Source organism: Erpetoichthys calabaricus, chromosome 3 (genome assembly GCF_900747795.2).
Source record: "Erpetoichthys calabaricus chromosome 3, fErpCal1.3, whole genome shotgun sequence".
In the NCBI taxonomy this organism is placed as follows: Eukaryota; Metazoa; Chordata; class Cladistia; order Polypteriformes; family Polypteridae; genus Erpetoichthys; species Erpetoichthys calabaricus.
Window position 1 is genome coordinate 170,496,512 of NC_041396.2, and position 13,477 is coordinate 170,509,988.

Here is a 13,477-nt window from a genome sequence, read left to right on the forward strand (position 1 = left end):
CTGGGTGCTATACAGCTGAAGTCCCTGTCTCCCATAGAGTACAGGTAGGTGGAGGGCACAACAAGATTGCCAGAATCAGGACCTTAGAGGACAAACAGAAGCATAGTGATGGAGAAAGTCAATGAAGTTGTTCGGTGCAAGGCCATTTAAAGCTTTGTAGGTTAATAATAGAATCTTATATTCAATTCTGTAAGACACAGGAAGCCAGTGGAGGCAAACTAGGATGGGTGTTATGTGCTCACTGTTGCTGGTTCTTGTTAGGACTGTTGCAATAGAGTTTTGAATCAGCTGGAGCTGTGATATAAGATTAGAAGGGACACCTGCCAGTAGAGGAATTACAATAAATGATGCAGAATATGATAAAAGCATGGAGAAGTTCCTCAGTATTAGAAAAGGAGTGGTATAAGCAGACACAGGATATGTTATGGAGGTGAAAGTAAGAAAGTTTCTTAATGTGGTTTATGTGGGTGGAAAAAGAAAGAGAAGAATCAAAAACAACACCAAGATTCCTTGCATTAAGAAAGTAAGAATTATGTTTCTGGACTTCTCTAGCGCCTTCAACACCATCCAACCTCTGCTCCTTAGGGACAAGCTGACAGAGATGGGAGTAGATTCATACCTGGTGGCATGGATCGTGGACTATCTTACAGACAGACCTCAGTATGTGCATCTCGGGAACTGCAGGTCTGACATTGTATTCAGCAACACAGGAGCGCCACAGGGGACTGTACTTTCTCCAGTCCTGTTCAGCCTATATACATTGGACTTCCAATACAACTTGGAGTCCTGCCACATGCAAAAGTTCGCTGATGACACTGCTATCGTGGGCTGCACCAGGAGTAGGCAGGAGGAGGAGTATAGGGACCTAATCAATGACTTTGTTAAATGGTGTGACTCAAACCACCTACAACTGAACACCAGCAAAACCAAGGAGCTGGTTGTGGATTTTAGGAGGCTCAGGCCCCTCATGGACCCCGTGATCATCAGAGGTGACTGTGTGCAGAGGGTGCAGACCTATAAATACCTGGGAGTGCAGCTGGATGATGAATTGGACTGGACTGCCAATACTGATTCTCTGTGCAAGAGAGGACAGAGCCGGCTATACTTCCTTAGAAGGCTGGCATCCTTCAACATCTGCAATAAGATACTGCAGATGTTCTATCAGACAGTTGTGGTGAGTGTCCTCTTCTACGCGGTGGTGTGCTGGGGAGGCAGCATAAAGAAGAGGGACGCCTCACGCCTGGACAAACTGGTGAGGAAGGCAGGCTCTATTGTAGGCACGGAGCTGGACAATTTGACATCTGTGGCACAGCGACGGGCACTGAGCAGGCTCCTGTCAGTCATGGAGAATCCACTGCATCCACTAAACAGTGTCATCTCCAGACAGAGGAGCAGCTTCAGCGACAGACTGCTGTCACTGTCCTGCTCCACTGACAGACTGAGGAGATCGTTCTTCCCCCACACTATGTGACTCTTCAATTCCACCGGGGTGTGGGGGGGGGGGGGGGGGATGTAAACATTAACATTATACAAAGTTATTGTCTTTTTGTACCTGCATTGTTACCACTCTTTAATTTAATATTGTTTTTTTATCAGTATGCTGCTGCTGGAGTATGTGAATTTCCCCTTGGGATTAATAAAGTGTCTGTCTGTCTGTCTCATTAGAATAAGGTCTGATGAGATCACCGTCAAGAGTGACTGACAAGCGAGCTCATGTTCTTAAGTTGTGTTTTAGTGCCAATTTGCAGGAGTTCAATTTTGTTGCAGTTTAATTTTAAAGAGTTCTGCTCCATCCAGGTTTTAATTTCACTGAGGCAAGTTGTGAGCCAAGAAAGCCCTGAGGACATTTTACTGTTGACATTGAAATGGAGTTGACTATCATCTGCATAAAAATGATAACCCAGTCTATCCCTATGAATAATATGGCCAAGGGGATACACATAGATACAGAAGAACAGAGGGCCGAAGACAGAGCCCCGAGGAACCCCTTGTGTGACTGGCACTTAGATGGACCTGCTATTGCCAAGATTAACAAACTTTTGTCTGTCAGTCAGATAGGGCTTAAACCACTGGATGGCAGTCCCAGAGAGACTCAGCATGTTCTCCATTCTGGACAGTAGAATGTCATGTCCGACAGTGTCAAATGCTGCACTGAGTTCTAATAGAATTAATATGCTGGTTTGTCCAGAGTCTGCTGCCATAAGCAAATCATTGGCAATTTCACAGCTGTGTTGCGCCCTGAAAACAGACTGGAAATAGAAAGAAAATAGAAAGATGCCAAGTGCAAACATGATTCATGACTTTTCATCCAATTATTCATTTTCTAAACCTTTTCATTCCATTCTAGTTAAAGCAGCTTTAGGTTTAAGGCTGTTTTTTAATCTCTGAAATATTTGGTTTTCTATCATATTACAATGACATGCATGTTGTTTTGATTATTGTTGACTATAAATCGGCCTGGTGTGAGTAAGTGATCACTTAGCATCCTGTATATATTTGGCCCCTTCCTTGTGTCTACTACTCCCCTATTCCAAAGAAATTTTTGCATGTGTGCATACCTCATTCATTCAATTTTCTCTTTCTCTACTCCTTGTTGGGTGTTCCCAGTTAATATTCCAAAGCTGAATTATTAATCAGGCAACTATGGAAGCAACCAGGGAGGCAGTGGTCCTAGTGGTGACGGGCACAATGAAGGTCCACTTAACTCAGGGTTTGTGATATAATTATGTGTAGTGCCTGTTGTCCCAATAAAGTCTGAAATGAATTCATAACCTGGGAATTGTTCTGACTGGTCATTGGAAAGTTACATCCAGAAATTGAAAATCTCTATAACAATCCCTTCTAAATTTGTCTTTTTTTGAAAGTCATATAAACTGTTGTGATCACCGAGGTAGTTGCTGCCGTTTGTATCATTTTTTTTAAGAATTAAATGATAATTAGGTGATTGTGATAAACTAAAGGGATGAGACATAATCACAGTCAGTAATCTAACAAAGTTCAAAGTCAAGAGTATAATTTAAACTGTGTAGCAAAACCACAACATATAACAGGAAGTGTAGTGAAAAATAAATGTTGTAAAATCCTGTACTAAAACTGGAATTCTTGCCTCTAACTTAATCTAGAACAATCATTGTTTGCATGTTTGATTTGAGAATGTGGTCGGACACTTAGATAGCAACAACATGCGCATTGCCATCTTTTATAGGCCCTGTGACTGATACAGGACTTTGTGTTACTGACAACTGGCATGGCAACTGTGAACAGGATGGAGGTGACCATGCAAAGACAGTCACAAAATGGCAGAGGCCATACAAAAAACAGAACACAGGTTGGGAGTATCCAGAAAAATGAGATAATAAATAAGCCAGTGGAAACAATTGTACACAGATTCCAAAAATGAAATAAAAAGCATTGCTAAAAATTGTATTTTGAGTGTGTTATCTGCATTGGAGATCTATAAAAAACAATAATACTATCCTTGCGGCTTTCTATGCAAACATCTATTGTCTGACTAAGATGCTGCTTATTTCACATTTAAAGCAAAGATATTTTAAAATTATACATATTATTTCTCATTGTTTATCTTTGGTAGAAATTTCTGATTTTCCATCAGTTTTTGCATAAATATTGACTGATTTACCCTGTTTAATGATTATGTTTCCACCTCAACAGTACTTAATCTTAGTACTGTACTTAACCAAATCAGTGTGAACTATGAGTCTGTTTTTGGCTGACAAGGAAGTCTATTTCAGGTTCTATGTTTGTCACAGCCAGTTGTAATAGGTGGTGCAGATATGCAACAATGAGTCTGTATCTGGTAGGACATTTGATGTGTTTTAATTTGGAGATCTGCTCTCAGATGTAGGTGCTTCCAGAAATGGTTGTAATTTTCAGTTCACATTTTTTAAGATTAGGGTTGGTCTCAGATGGGAGAGAAGAACGGAGTTAGGCTGCTTGATTTGAATAGATCGTTCAGACTGTCACAGTTTTTCAATTCTGCCAGCTCCTGCTGGTAAACGAGATCAATGATCTCAAGGTCTGTGGCAAAAGGATTCTGAAACAATCAACCCTCTTTTGTGTGTACATGAAGTTCTTAAAATTGTTTGTGGAACTCATTTTGCAACATTTACAGGCTTCTACACATTTGTCAACTGGGAATCCAACTGGTGGTTTTTCAGTGGATCATTTTCTGTGCATTTGGAAGGTGGCAGACGTTTTCCTCTCTTTTTTTATATGTGAATGCATGTCACTGTTGAGTTTCCCCTTCCCTTGAAACTGCATGTTGAGACCATTTAGTTGCTCTGTTATATCTGTTAAAAAAGCAAGCTGACATTTCCATTCTTAATTTCTAAGTTCTGGAACTACTTTGTTTTCAACTGCAGAATTGTGTTGATTTCCGGGTGCAAATAATAAAAACATTTCAAAACTCGGCACTGGCTTAGCCAACACACCGCCGTGTGGTACAGAACATCTCCGTTTGCAGTATATATCGCTGACAAACAATCCTGAAATGGTCTATGGTTGAGAGCATTTGCTCGAATTAACTTAACACAAGACAACACAACTTTCATGACAGAATTCCACTTAACTGATTTGGATCACAGTGCTTGCTGGTGGATCAAACAGTGTATTGTAATTGGACGTGTGTGACTCTTTATTGATGCATGCAGCCACTCCTCATACGGAACCCACCATCAGTTGTCACGCTGGTTACATTAGACCAGTTGAGCCCCAAGTTATCAACAGTTTGGCAGACGTTTTCGTAGACGTCCTCTCCTGTTGTCATGCCGTAGATGCTCTGCAGTGCAGCAAGCTCTTCTGTGATTTTAAATTGCTCATTACTTCCCAGAATGAAAATCAAAAGCTGTGCTGTATCACAAACATCATTGCTTTCATCATGTGCCAGTGAAAAATAGAACATGTCTTTAGATTTCCTTTGCAAATGCATGAGCAAATTTCCACCCATTTCCTCCACCCTACATGTTGGTGTGGAAAGACTCACTGCACTGAATCAAGTCTGCCTTCTCTGGACACATTACCTCAGACATTCTTTCACAAATTCTCTGTAGGTGAACGGTCTACCACCGGTACGAATTAGCTTGGCTACTTGAAACTGACGAAGTATTTATCTGTTTTTCTTTTAAAAATGCATTCTACTGAATCATCAATCCATTTTTTAATTTTGAGATTTTTCCTGATCTCACATGCCCCGTCAGACAGCCATATTTTTGTTTTTGTCGAGATTCATAGAGCCGACGCAAGTTGTATTCTTTGAAGACCGCTATGGACCCTTGCACTGAACAAAAAAATAGTCACTGGTCCACTGTTGATTGAATATCCTGCATTCAAAATCAAGTTTTCTTTTCTTTGACATTGTTTAACACAGCTAGTTTGGGATTTACTTAATGAGTTGGAGTGAAATGACTGTGGGAGGGTACATGATATTTTTTAAATATTTCTGTAGTGTTTCCAGATGCCCAGATTGCATTTATTTTGGATTACATATACCTATGTTTGGGAATTTAATGTTCAGTGGGCCAGACCATGCACAATGTGGTTATTGTTTAAAGGGCAGGAAAGTGACAATCTAGGGAAGTATTCTGACCATGGACTGTAGTTTGGAGACCCCTGGCATAAGGGCTTAGTTGGTCAGTTTGCATTCTGAAGATAGAGTTGGCTCCAACACAAGGTGGCTAAGTCTCTTTTACTGTATATTGAGGCTACATAATGAACAAGTGAGATTGCATCTGGAGTACTGGGCATAGTTCTTGTCACTACACTATGAGAAATAAATGGTAGCACAAGAAGCTATGCAGCAGATTGCAACCATGAACATCCCAGGACTGCAGGACATCCTCTACTCTGACAGAATCAGAGAATTAAACCTGTTTACGTCTGAGATGAGGACACTGCATGGGGACCTAATCCAGGTCTTCAAAATCCTCAAAGGCACTAATGAAGAAAATTCAAAAGAATTCTAACAGCCTCAGAGTGAATCATATACTCAAGGACTCAAATGGCAAATAAGGGGAAATGCATTTAGTACTGAAGCCAGGAAGCACTTCTTTATGAAAAGATTTTTGGGAATGTAACTACTGAGCCATGTAGGTGATGCAGAAACCTTGACAACTTTTAAGTTTAGATGAGATATTGAAACAGCTTGGATATTAGTTAAATAAACAAGCTTGATGGATTAAATGGTCTCTTCTCATTTGTTAAATTTCTTATGTTCATCTTATGTAAGACTGATTCATTTTGCAAAATTTTATGACAGACATATACTGCTAGATTGTTTGATGACTGCAATTTGGCCAATTATGAATGCATATGTGTGTTTGTCCTATAATGGATTGATTGGCTTTCCATCGGCCTTGTTCTGTACAGCCCCCTTAAAACTCAAAACTGAAAAAGGTGTCTCTTTATCTTCTGTATAACTGTGTGTCACACCCTTTGATGAATTAAGTAGCATACACTGGTGTTGTCCAGATCTTATTTTTAAATAAAACTGTCTTGAGGAGACACCAGTCCTTATATTTCGGAACCTGCTCAATGTTGCAAGGGATCTGAACCCATTGCTGGAATTACTGATGAAAAGGCTGGAGCCATTTCAGTGTGATGGGACCCCAGTACATTGAAAGGCATATTCATTAACTTAACCACACTAGTTTATAGGAGGCTGAAATTAACTACTTATTTGGCTGGCTATGTATTTGCAGGTGCGTATTCATTTCCAGCCAACTACTTATTGACACAGTTTGTGAAAACCAGTTACTTATTCAGTGTTAACAGTAAGACAGATGCCTTTGTTAAGATGCAGCTGAGTTTTGCCCAGTGCAATGTGGGCACCTGGGTCCGAATGACTGGCAACATTGGAACCCTCCCATAGCTTAGTTAAGAGTATGCCATTCCAAACTCACATGTGAAACATAATACAGTATATTCAAAAGTAAACTCAGCTGTTTTGCTTAACATTACTTTATTACAATGATATATTTAACATAATCTATGAAGCGAGATTTGGACAGCCAGACAGAGAAAATAAATGTAAGATAAACTGATTACACTACATAGCCTGGCTAACACTGGCTATCCACTGTTATCCATATGCATATCGCCATTAAGTTCACAATACCAGTCAACAATTAGTGTTAAGGGCTTTTTGAAGTTAAAAAAACAACACTGAAATAAAAATAAAAAAAACTGATGGTGCCAAGCCATGATGGAACAGAATGAAGTGTGATTTTTTTCTATGGCTGATTGAGGAAGTTTTTCAGAATGTGATAGAGAACAGTATGGTGCTTTTGAGTGAGTAAAGGTAATTACTGTTATTGGTAGAAATGTATTCAAGCCCACTGCATAATGAGGCAATACTAATTTACAGCTTTGATGTTTTTAGCTTTGAACGAAACAACCTTAAATCATCTTTACACAATTCCACTATTGGTGATGTCATTTACTATGGAATTTTGCTACAATCTCTTCTACACCATCATTAACAGCTATAGATGCTTTATGTGACCCATGCTGTACGTAGTTAACTATATTATTTCCTTTCACCTGTTATTTTCCATACAATGCTTAGAATGTTTAATTCACTGCATGTGCCAGGTAAATGTGCAAACTGTAATTATTTTTACTTTATGTAATCACTTCAAGTAAAACACGATTCAGCCACAAAGCCAAAATATTAAAATTAAAAAATAATAATACATTCTGTACTATAATACTGCATTCCCCTTCCCCGTGAATATATGACTGGTGGTAAACTTGAAAACAAATTCTTGACTGAACAAAGTAAAAACCCATATATGAAGCTGTTTTCTTCAGTTTGCTTGCTGCTGTTGTATGATACATATGTAGTGCTCAATGTAAGGTTATTGTAACATATTAATGAAACAAGTATGCATGTTCCCCACTCAGCCAATTTCTTTATTATATCCAACCCAGAAAATACTCCCCTTCCTCCAGTTAATATTCACATGATCAAATTCCATAATAAAATTCCATTAAACAATCTTCTTATATAATACACTACCGTGGCTGTTCGTTTGTCTGTGCAGGATTTTAAATCACCTGTAGCTTGCAAACCGTTTCACCTATTGACTTGAAATTTGGTACACATATACTATGTGACGTCTACTATCCGCTTTCGGGGTGATGAGTTTTATTACTCCTTTTATTTTTATTTTATTTTATTGTAGAGTCAACTCTCTGCAGCATGCAGCAGGGCAGCTGTGCAGCGCATGCGTACGGGTGCCATTCTCATTCCCTACCAACTTCGCTAATCATTCTTGAGGCAGATTGAAGGCTTAAGTGCCATCTTAAGTGAAGAATTAAAGAAAACGTACTAAGTAATTGCAACACAAAAACTAACTTAATCAGTTTTAACGCGAAAAGATGCCGACGAAAGAAGACAAGCAGTGGGACACTAGGGTGGAGAAAAGAAGCGCTGCTCAGGAAGCAGCAAGCGCATCAACCTCTGAGCAAATGAATGATAAATGTACAGAGAAATAGCTCAAGTCAAGTGTATTCACTGCACGTTATCGTGTAGTACGCCGTTACTGGTACACTATATTACCTTCCCCTTTAAGATAATTGTGATTTAAGGCTTTTTTTAACATAAATATCAAATGTCCCTCCCATTCAGGATAAACTTTGCTCCATAATAAAAATTCAGTAACATTAGAACAATCTAGAAGAGAACTCATTCAGCCCAACAAAAGTCTACTTTTAAAAGTCCCTAAAGTCCTATTGTCTACCACACTACTTGGTAGCTTATTCCATATGTCTATGGCTCTCTGTGTAAAGAAAAACTCCATAATGTTTGTGAGAAATTTACCCTTAACGAGTTTCCAAGTCTGTCCTCATGTTCTTGATGAACTCATTTTAAAGTAACAGTCTCGATCCACTGTACTAATTCCCTTCATAATTTTAAACACTTTAATCATGTTACCTCTTAATCTTCCTTTGCTAAAACATCCCCTGTAATGCTGGAATCACCCTAATCGCTCTTCTCTGGACCTTTTCTAGTGCTGCTATGTCCTTTTTGTAGCCTGGAGACCAAAACTACACACATTAGTCCAGATGAGGCCTCATCAGTGCATTATAAAGCTTGAGCAGAACCTCCTTGGACTTGTACTCCACACATCGTGCTATGTAACCTAGCATTCCGTTAGCCTTCTTAATGGCTTCTCAACACTGTCTGGCAGTTGATAGTGTCGAGTGCACTATGACTTCTAAATCCTTCTCATAAGGTGTACTTTCCAGTTTCAGACCTCCCATTGTGTATTCAAACCTAACATTTTTACTTGCTACATGCAATAATTTGCGTCTACTTATATAATATTTCATCTGCCAAAAAGCCTGTATGCTGTCTAAGTCCCTCTGTAATGATTCAATGGATTCCTGATTGTCTGCCAGTCTACTTATCCTGGTATCATCTGCAAACTTAACCAGCTTGCTACTTATATTCCTAACCAAATCATTTATATATATTAAAAATAGCAGCAGCCCTAGCACTGACCCCTGTGGAACACCACTCTTAACATCGGCCAGTTCTGATGAGGTTCCTCGCACCATCACCCTCTGCTTCCTGTGTCTGAGCCAATTTTGCATCCATCTACAAACAACACCCTGAACTCCCACTTTTAGTTTGATGCCCAACCTTTTATGTGACAGCTTATCTAATACTTTCTGAAAGTCCAGATAAATAATATCATATGCTCCACTTTGATCATTCCTTTTTGTTGCCTCCTCATAGAATTCCAGCATGTTAGTAAAACACAACCTCCCTCTTCTGAATCCATGCTGACTGTTCAGTAAAACTCTTGTTCTTGCTATGTCTTGCTCAATCTTTTCCTTAATAATTCCTTACATTATTTCACTTGTGATGCATGTTAGACTAACTGGTCTGTAGCTGCTTGCTTCTGCCAGATCACCCTTTTTATGCTGTATAATGGGATACTATTAGCCATTTTCCAGTCCTTTGGAATTTCCCCAGTGTGCTATGACTTCCTAAAAATAACATTAAGACAATAGTTTAACATCCTCATTGCTCATAGTGATTTGGAGGTCTCACAACCCTCTTGGACCATCTCAGGCCTATTGGTTCAGACGCAAGGATCTCTACAGTATTAACAGGGTTATTAACTTCCTTAGGCACTTCATGCTGATCACTGAGATTGCCATCAAAATGAGAACTTGTCTGTTATGATCATGCTTCAGGACTAACATAAGTACTCAGATGATCCTGTAACATCTACAGTATATGCCTGGAATCCACTGTGGGCCTGTTCCTGAGATATTTTTAAAATACACTGAATCATTTATTTCAAATGATCTTTCTTGTGCAAAGTAATCATCATGGCATCAGTTTTAAGGAAATCAAGTCTGGTATGAATATGTCTCCATAAAAACAGATCTGTAGGTGACTATCCAGTGAAATTATGTTTAGTACAATATTGCATGAGGAAAAGTATAATTTTGTCCTCATTCTGAGATCTGTATAATGCAGATTCTTCATATTGAATTTAAATGTTTGTACATATTGCTCTGCCAGATGATTGCTTGCTGGATGTCCTGGTGTACTGGTCAAGTATATAATTCAATTTTGTTTTGCAAAATTTTGAAACTCTGCTTGTGTAAAAGCACTTTCATTGTTTGTTACTATTTTCTCAGGTAACCCAGCCTTGTAATGGGAGGTTATTTGAGACACAAGATAAACTTCTAACACTCAGTGCAAATTTGTTTCACTACAGAATCAGCCTTTGGCCACCAAATATATTTCAGAGCGAGTGCTTTCATTCTCACTATGCCTTGATGCCCTGTGAGGACTTTTTTTAATACTATTGTTCTCAGCTTGGCTGGAACTATCACTCTGGTGGCCCACAACAAACATCCCTGACAACTGATAGCTCAAATCTCCTTTTATGGAACAACTTCAGATTCTCTTCAATTTGTCCAGGCCAACCTTTATTGATATACTTCAGATAGCTCTCTGTCAGTATGTGTCATTCACACTACCTGTGCCACACTCATATGTGACAGCCACCATTAGGCTGAGCAACATGACCACCCATTTTAATTCCAGAATTTCGTTAGCTCCAATGAACTAATAATATTAGCTCTTGGTTAGAAAAAAAAATTGTAAAGAGAAAAGCACCTTGTTACTTACATAATATTTCTAATGCATCTGATTAACTGATGGCACTGTAACTGTGACCCATTGTGTTGAAAAATTTCAGCTAGATAAATTATACGGGATAATTAGGAGACGTGAACATGAAAAGCACACATTGAGGCTATTCAGTACTGCCCCACCGTTGGTGGAAACGCTTCTGGTATGTCCTCCTTTTCCTAAAAGTTCTCCTTTTTTGCGCAGATTTGCCGTTCTTTAAAGCTGGTGCCTGATATCACGTCCCTGCACAAGCCAAAAACTGTGTATCAAATAGCAGGTGTTATTAACGATAACAGTGGATCTAACAGTTGTGTCTGTTCAATAGAATCCTGTCAGAAGTAATTGGACATTTGTCAGCGTGATCACAAGACATTCAAATTAGAATGCACTTACTGGTTATATCATCGCATTACACACGCTAAGTACAAACTCATCCAGTAGACTAAGTGGCGTAATAAGCACTTATAGCCACACCTCTCAACAGTTTCCCCACAAAACACCGCGCTACTTTAACCCGGAAACGGCTCTCACGTTGCATGTGAGAGTGTTTCCGCGCTTCGTCGAGTGTTCAGAGCTAACAGTTGCCGCTGTTTTTAATGAGCTACAGGATTGTTTTTTTTATTTAAAATTGTGTTTTATTTTAACTTAAGGGTATCTTTGAAATGGGAGTGCCGGCATTTTTCCGATGGTTAAGTCGAAAGTATGCGTCGATTATTGTGCACTGCATTGAAGAAAAGGTAATGAGGCAATTGTTTTGGAGAAGGTTTCAGGCTAAAACGTGATCTTCTCTCGGTATATGTGTGTATCTGTTGTTATAGACACATTGTTATTTTCGTAAGGTATAACATTTTAAAGGTAATTTTTTGCGAGAGGCCTTGACGCGGTGCTAAACTGCCCCCAGTTTTATATTACTACAGTATTGGAACATTAGCGTTTCCAGCAGAAGCTTAACTTTTTATTTATTTTATTTTAGTTTAAAGTTGTAACGTTAAAGAGGCTTATGTTTCCCACATAGTTGAAATAAAGTTTAAGAGTATGAATTCCCGAATGAAACACATTTCGATGACATCAGTGGTACATGAAGTTATATCTAGACATAAAGCAGTTTCCATCGGATTGCTAAACGCGGCCTGTTCTGGAATTAATTTTTTCCTTTAAGAACGACCACATTAGCTGGAATGCTGTAAAGCTAAAAATAATAAGTAATTTTGATTTATCTTCCAAACGTAGCCTAAAGAATACAATGGAATACGTGTACCAACTGATACAAGTAGACCAAACCCAAACGAGGTGGAGTTTGATAACCTGTACTTGGATATGAACGGTATCATTCACCCCTGTACTCATCCGGAAGACAAGTAATTATCCTTTTTTTTTTATCTTCTTTGCTAGCGTATTTCCTTCGCTCAGTCTATTAATGTAAAACTTTCGCTATTTGCAGACCTGCGCCAAAGAATGAAGATGAAATGATGGTTGCTATTTTTGAATATATTGACCGTTTGTTCAATATTGTTCGTCCACGAAGAGTTCTTTATATGGCAATAGATGGAGTTGTAAGTATACTTATGTATTTTAACAAAGTAATTGTCAACTTTTTAAAGTTGGTTAGTCTTTAGAATTTCAGACTTCCGTTGTTTTATGTGCCTCTGACTGTAATTATTGGTTGTCACTCTTCTTGTTTCTTCATCAACCCAATACATTTTTAAGACAAAGTAGTATAGGCCTAGTATTTCTGAAACTTAAGTAGGTGGTGTTTGTGTTTCCATCCCAAATCACCATATCTTTGTGATAACCTCTTTTAAGGCTCCACGTGCCAAAATGAATCAACAGAGATCTAGACGGTTTCGAGCCTCCAAGGAAGCCGTGGAATTGACAGAAGAGAAATCGCGCATCAGAGAGGAAATATTTCAACGAGGTGTGTAGTATGGTAGTTGGAGTAAAAAAAATAATTGGGTTTTTGTTATTTACAAAATGTAAATACTGAAATAAATGGGCAAATCCAGTCTTTAGATATAAATATATCTGAGCTGCTTTGTCAAAGTTGACTGTGGTGTTTTTTGGGGGTTGCTTAATGATGGCCTTTTTAGTCAAGTTTGTCTTTGAAGGAGAAGAGGGGGGAGATGTGTCTGGAGGCAGGAAGAGAGGAGGAAAGTAAAGAGTGGAACTGAGGGTAGGAACTTTGAATGTTGACAGTATGGCTGGTAAGGGGAGAGAGTTAGCAGATATGATGGAGAGAAGGGTTGATATAATGTGTGTGCAAGAGACTAAATCGAAGGGGAGTAAGGCCAGGTGGATTGTAGG

At 38.8% G+C, this 13,477-nt stretch overlaps 1 protein-coding gene across 2 annotated transcripts in view; it reads left to right on the top strand.

The window, feature by feature from the left end:
- The first annotated feature begins 11,690 nt into the window (after positions 1–11,690).
- The window catches only part of xrn2 (5'-3' exoribonuclease 2), a 309,462-nt gene continuing 307,675 nt past the window's right edge, over positions 11,691–13,477 (top strand). Inside the window, exons 1-4 of one of the 2 annotated variants that reach the window (XM_028797522.2) lie at positions 11,691–11,913; positions 12,407–12,534; positions 12,618–12,729; positions 12,980–13,091. In XM_028797522.2, coding sequence (XP_028653355.1) covers positions 11,839–11,913; positions 12,407–12,534; positions 12,618–12,729; positions 12,980–13,091 — 427 coding nt within the window. In that variant the 5' untranslated portion in view covers positions 11,691–11,838. The remainder of the gene's footprint in view (positions 11,914–12,406; positions 12,535–12,617; positions 12,730–12,979; positions 13,092–13,477) is intronic. The other variant, XM_028797523.2, reaches the window with a different exon arrangement.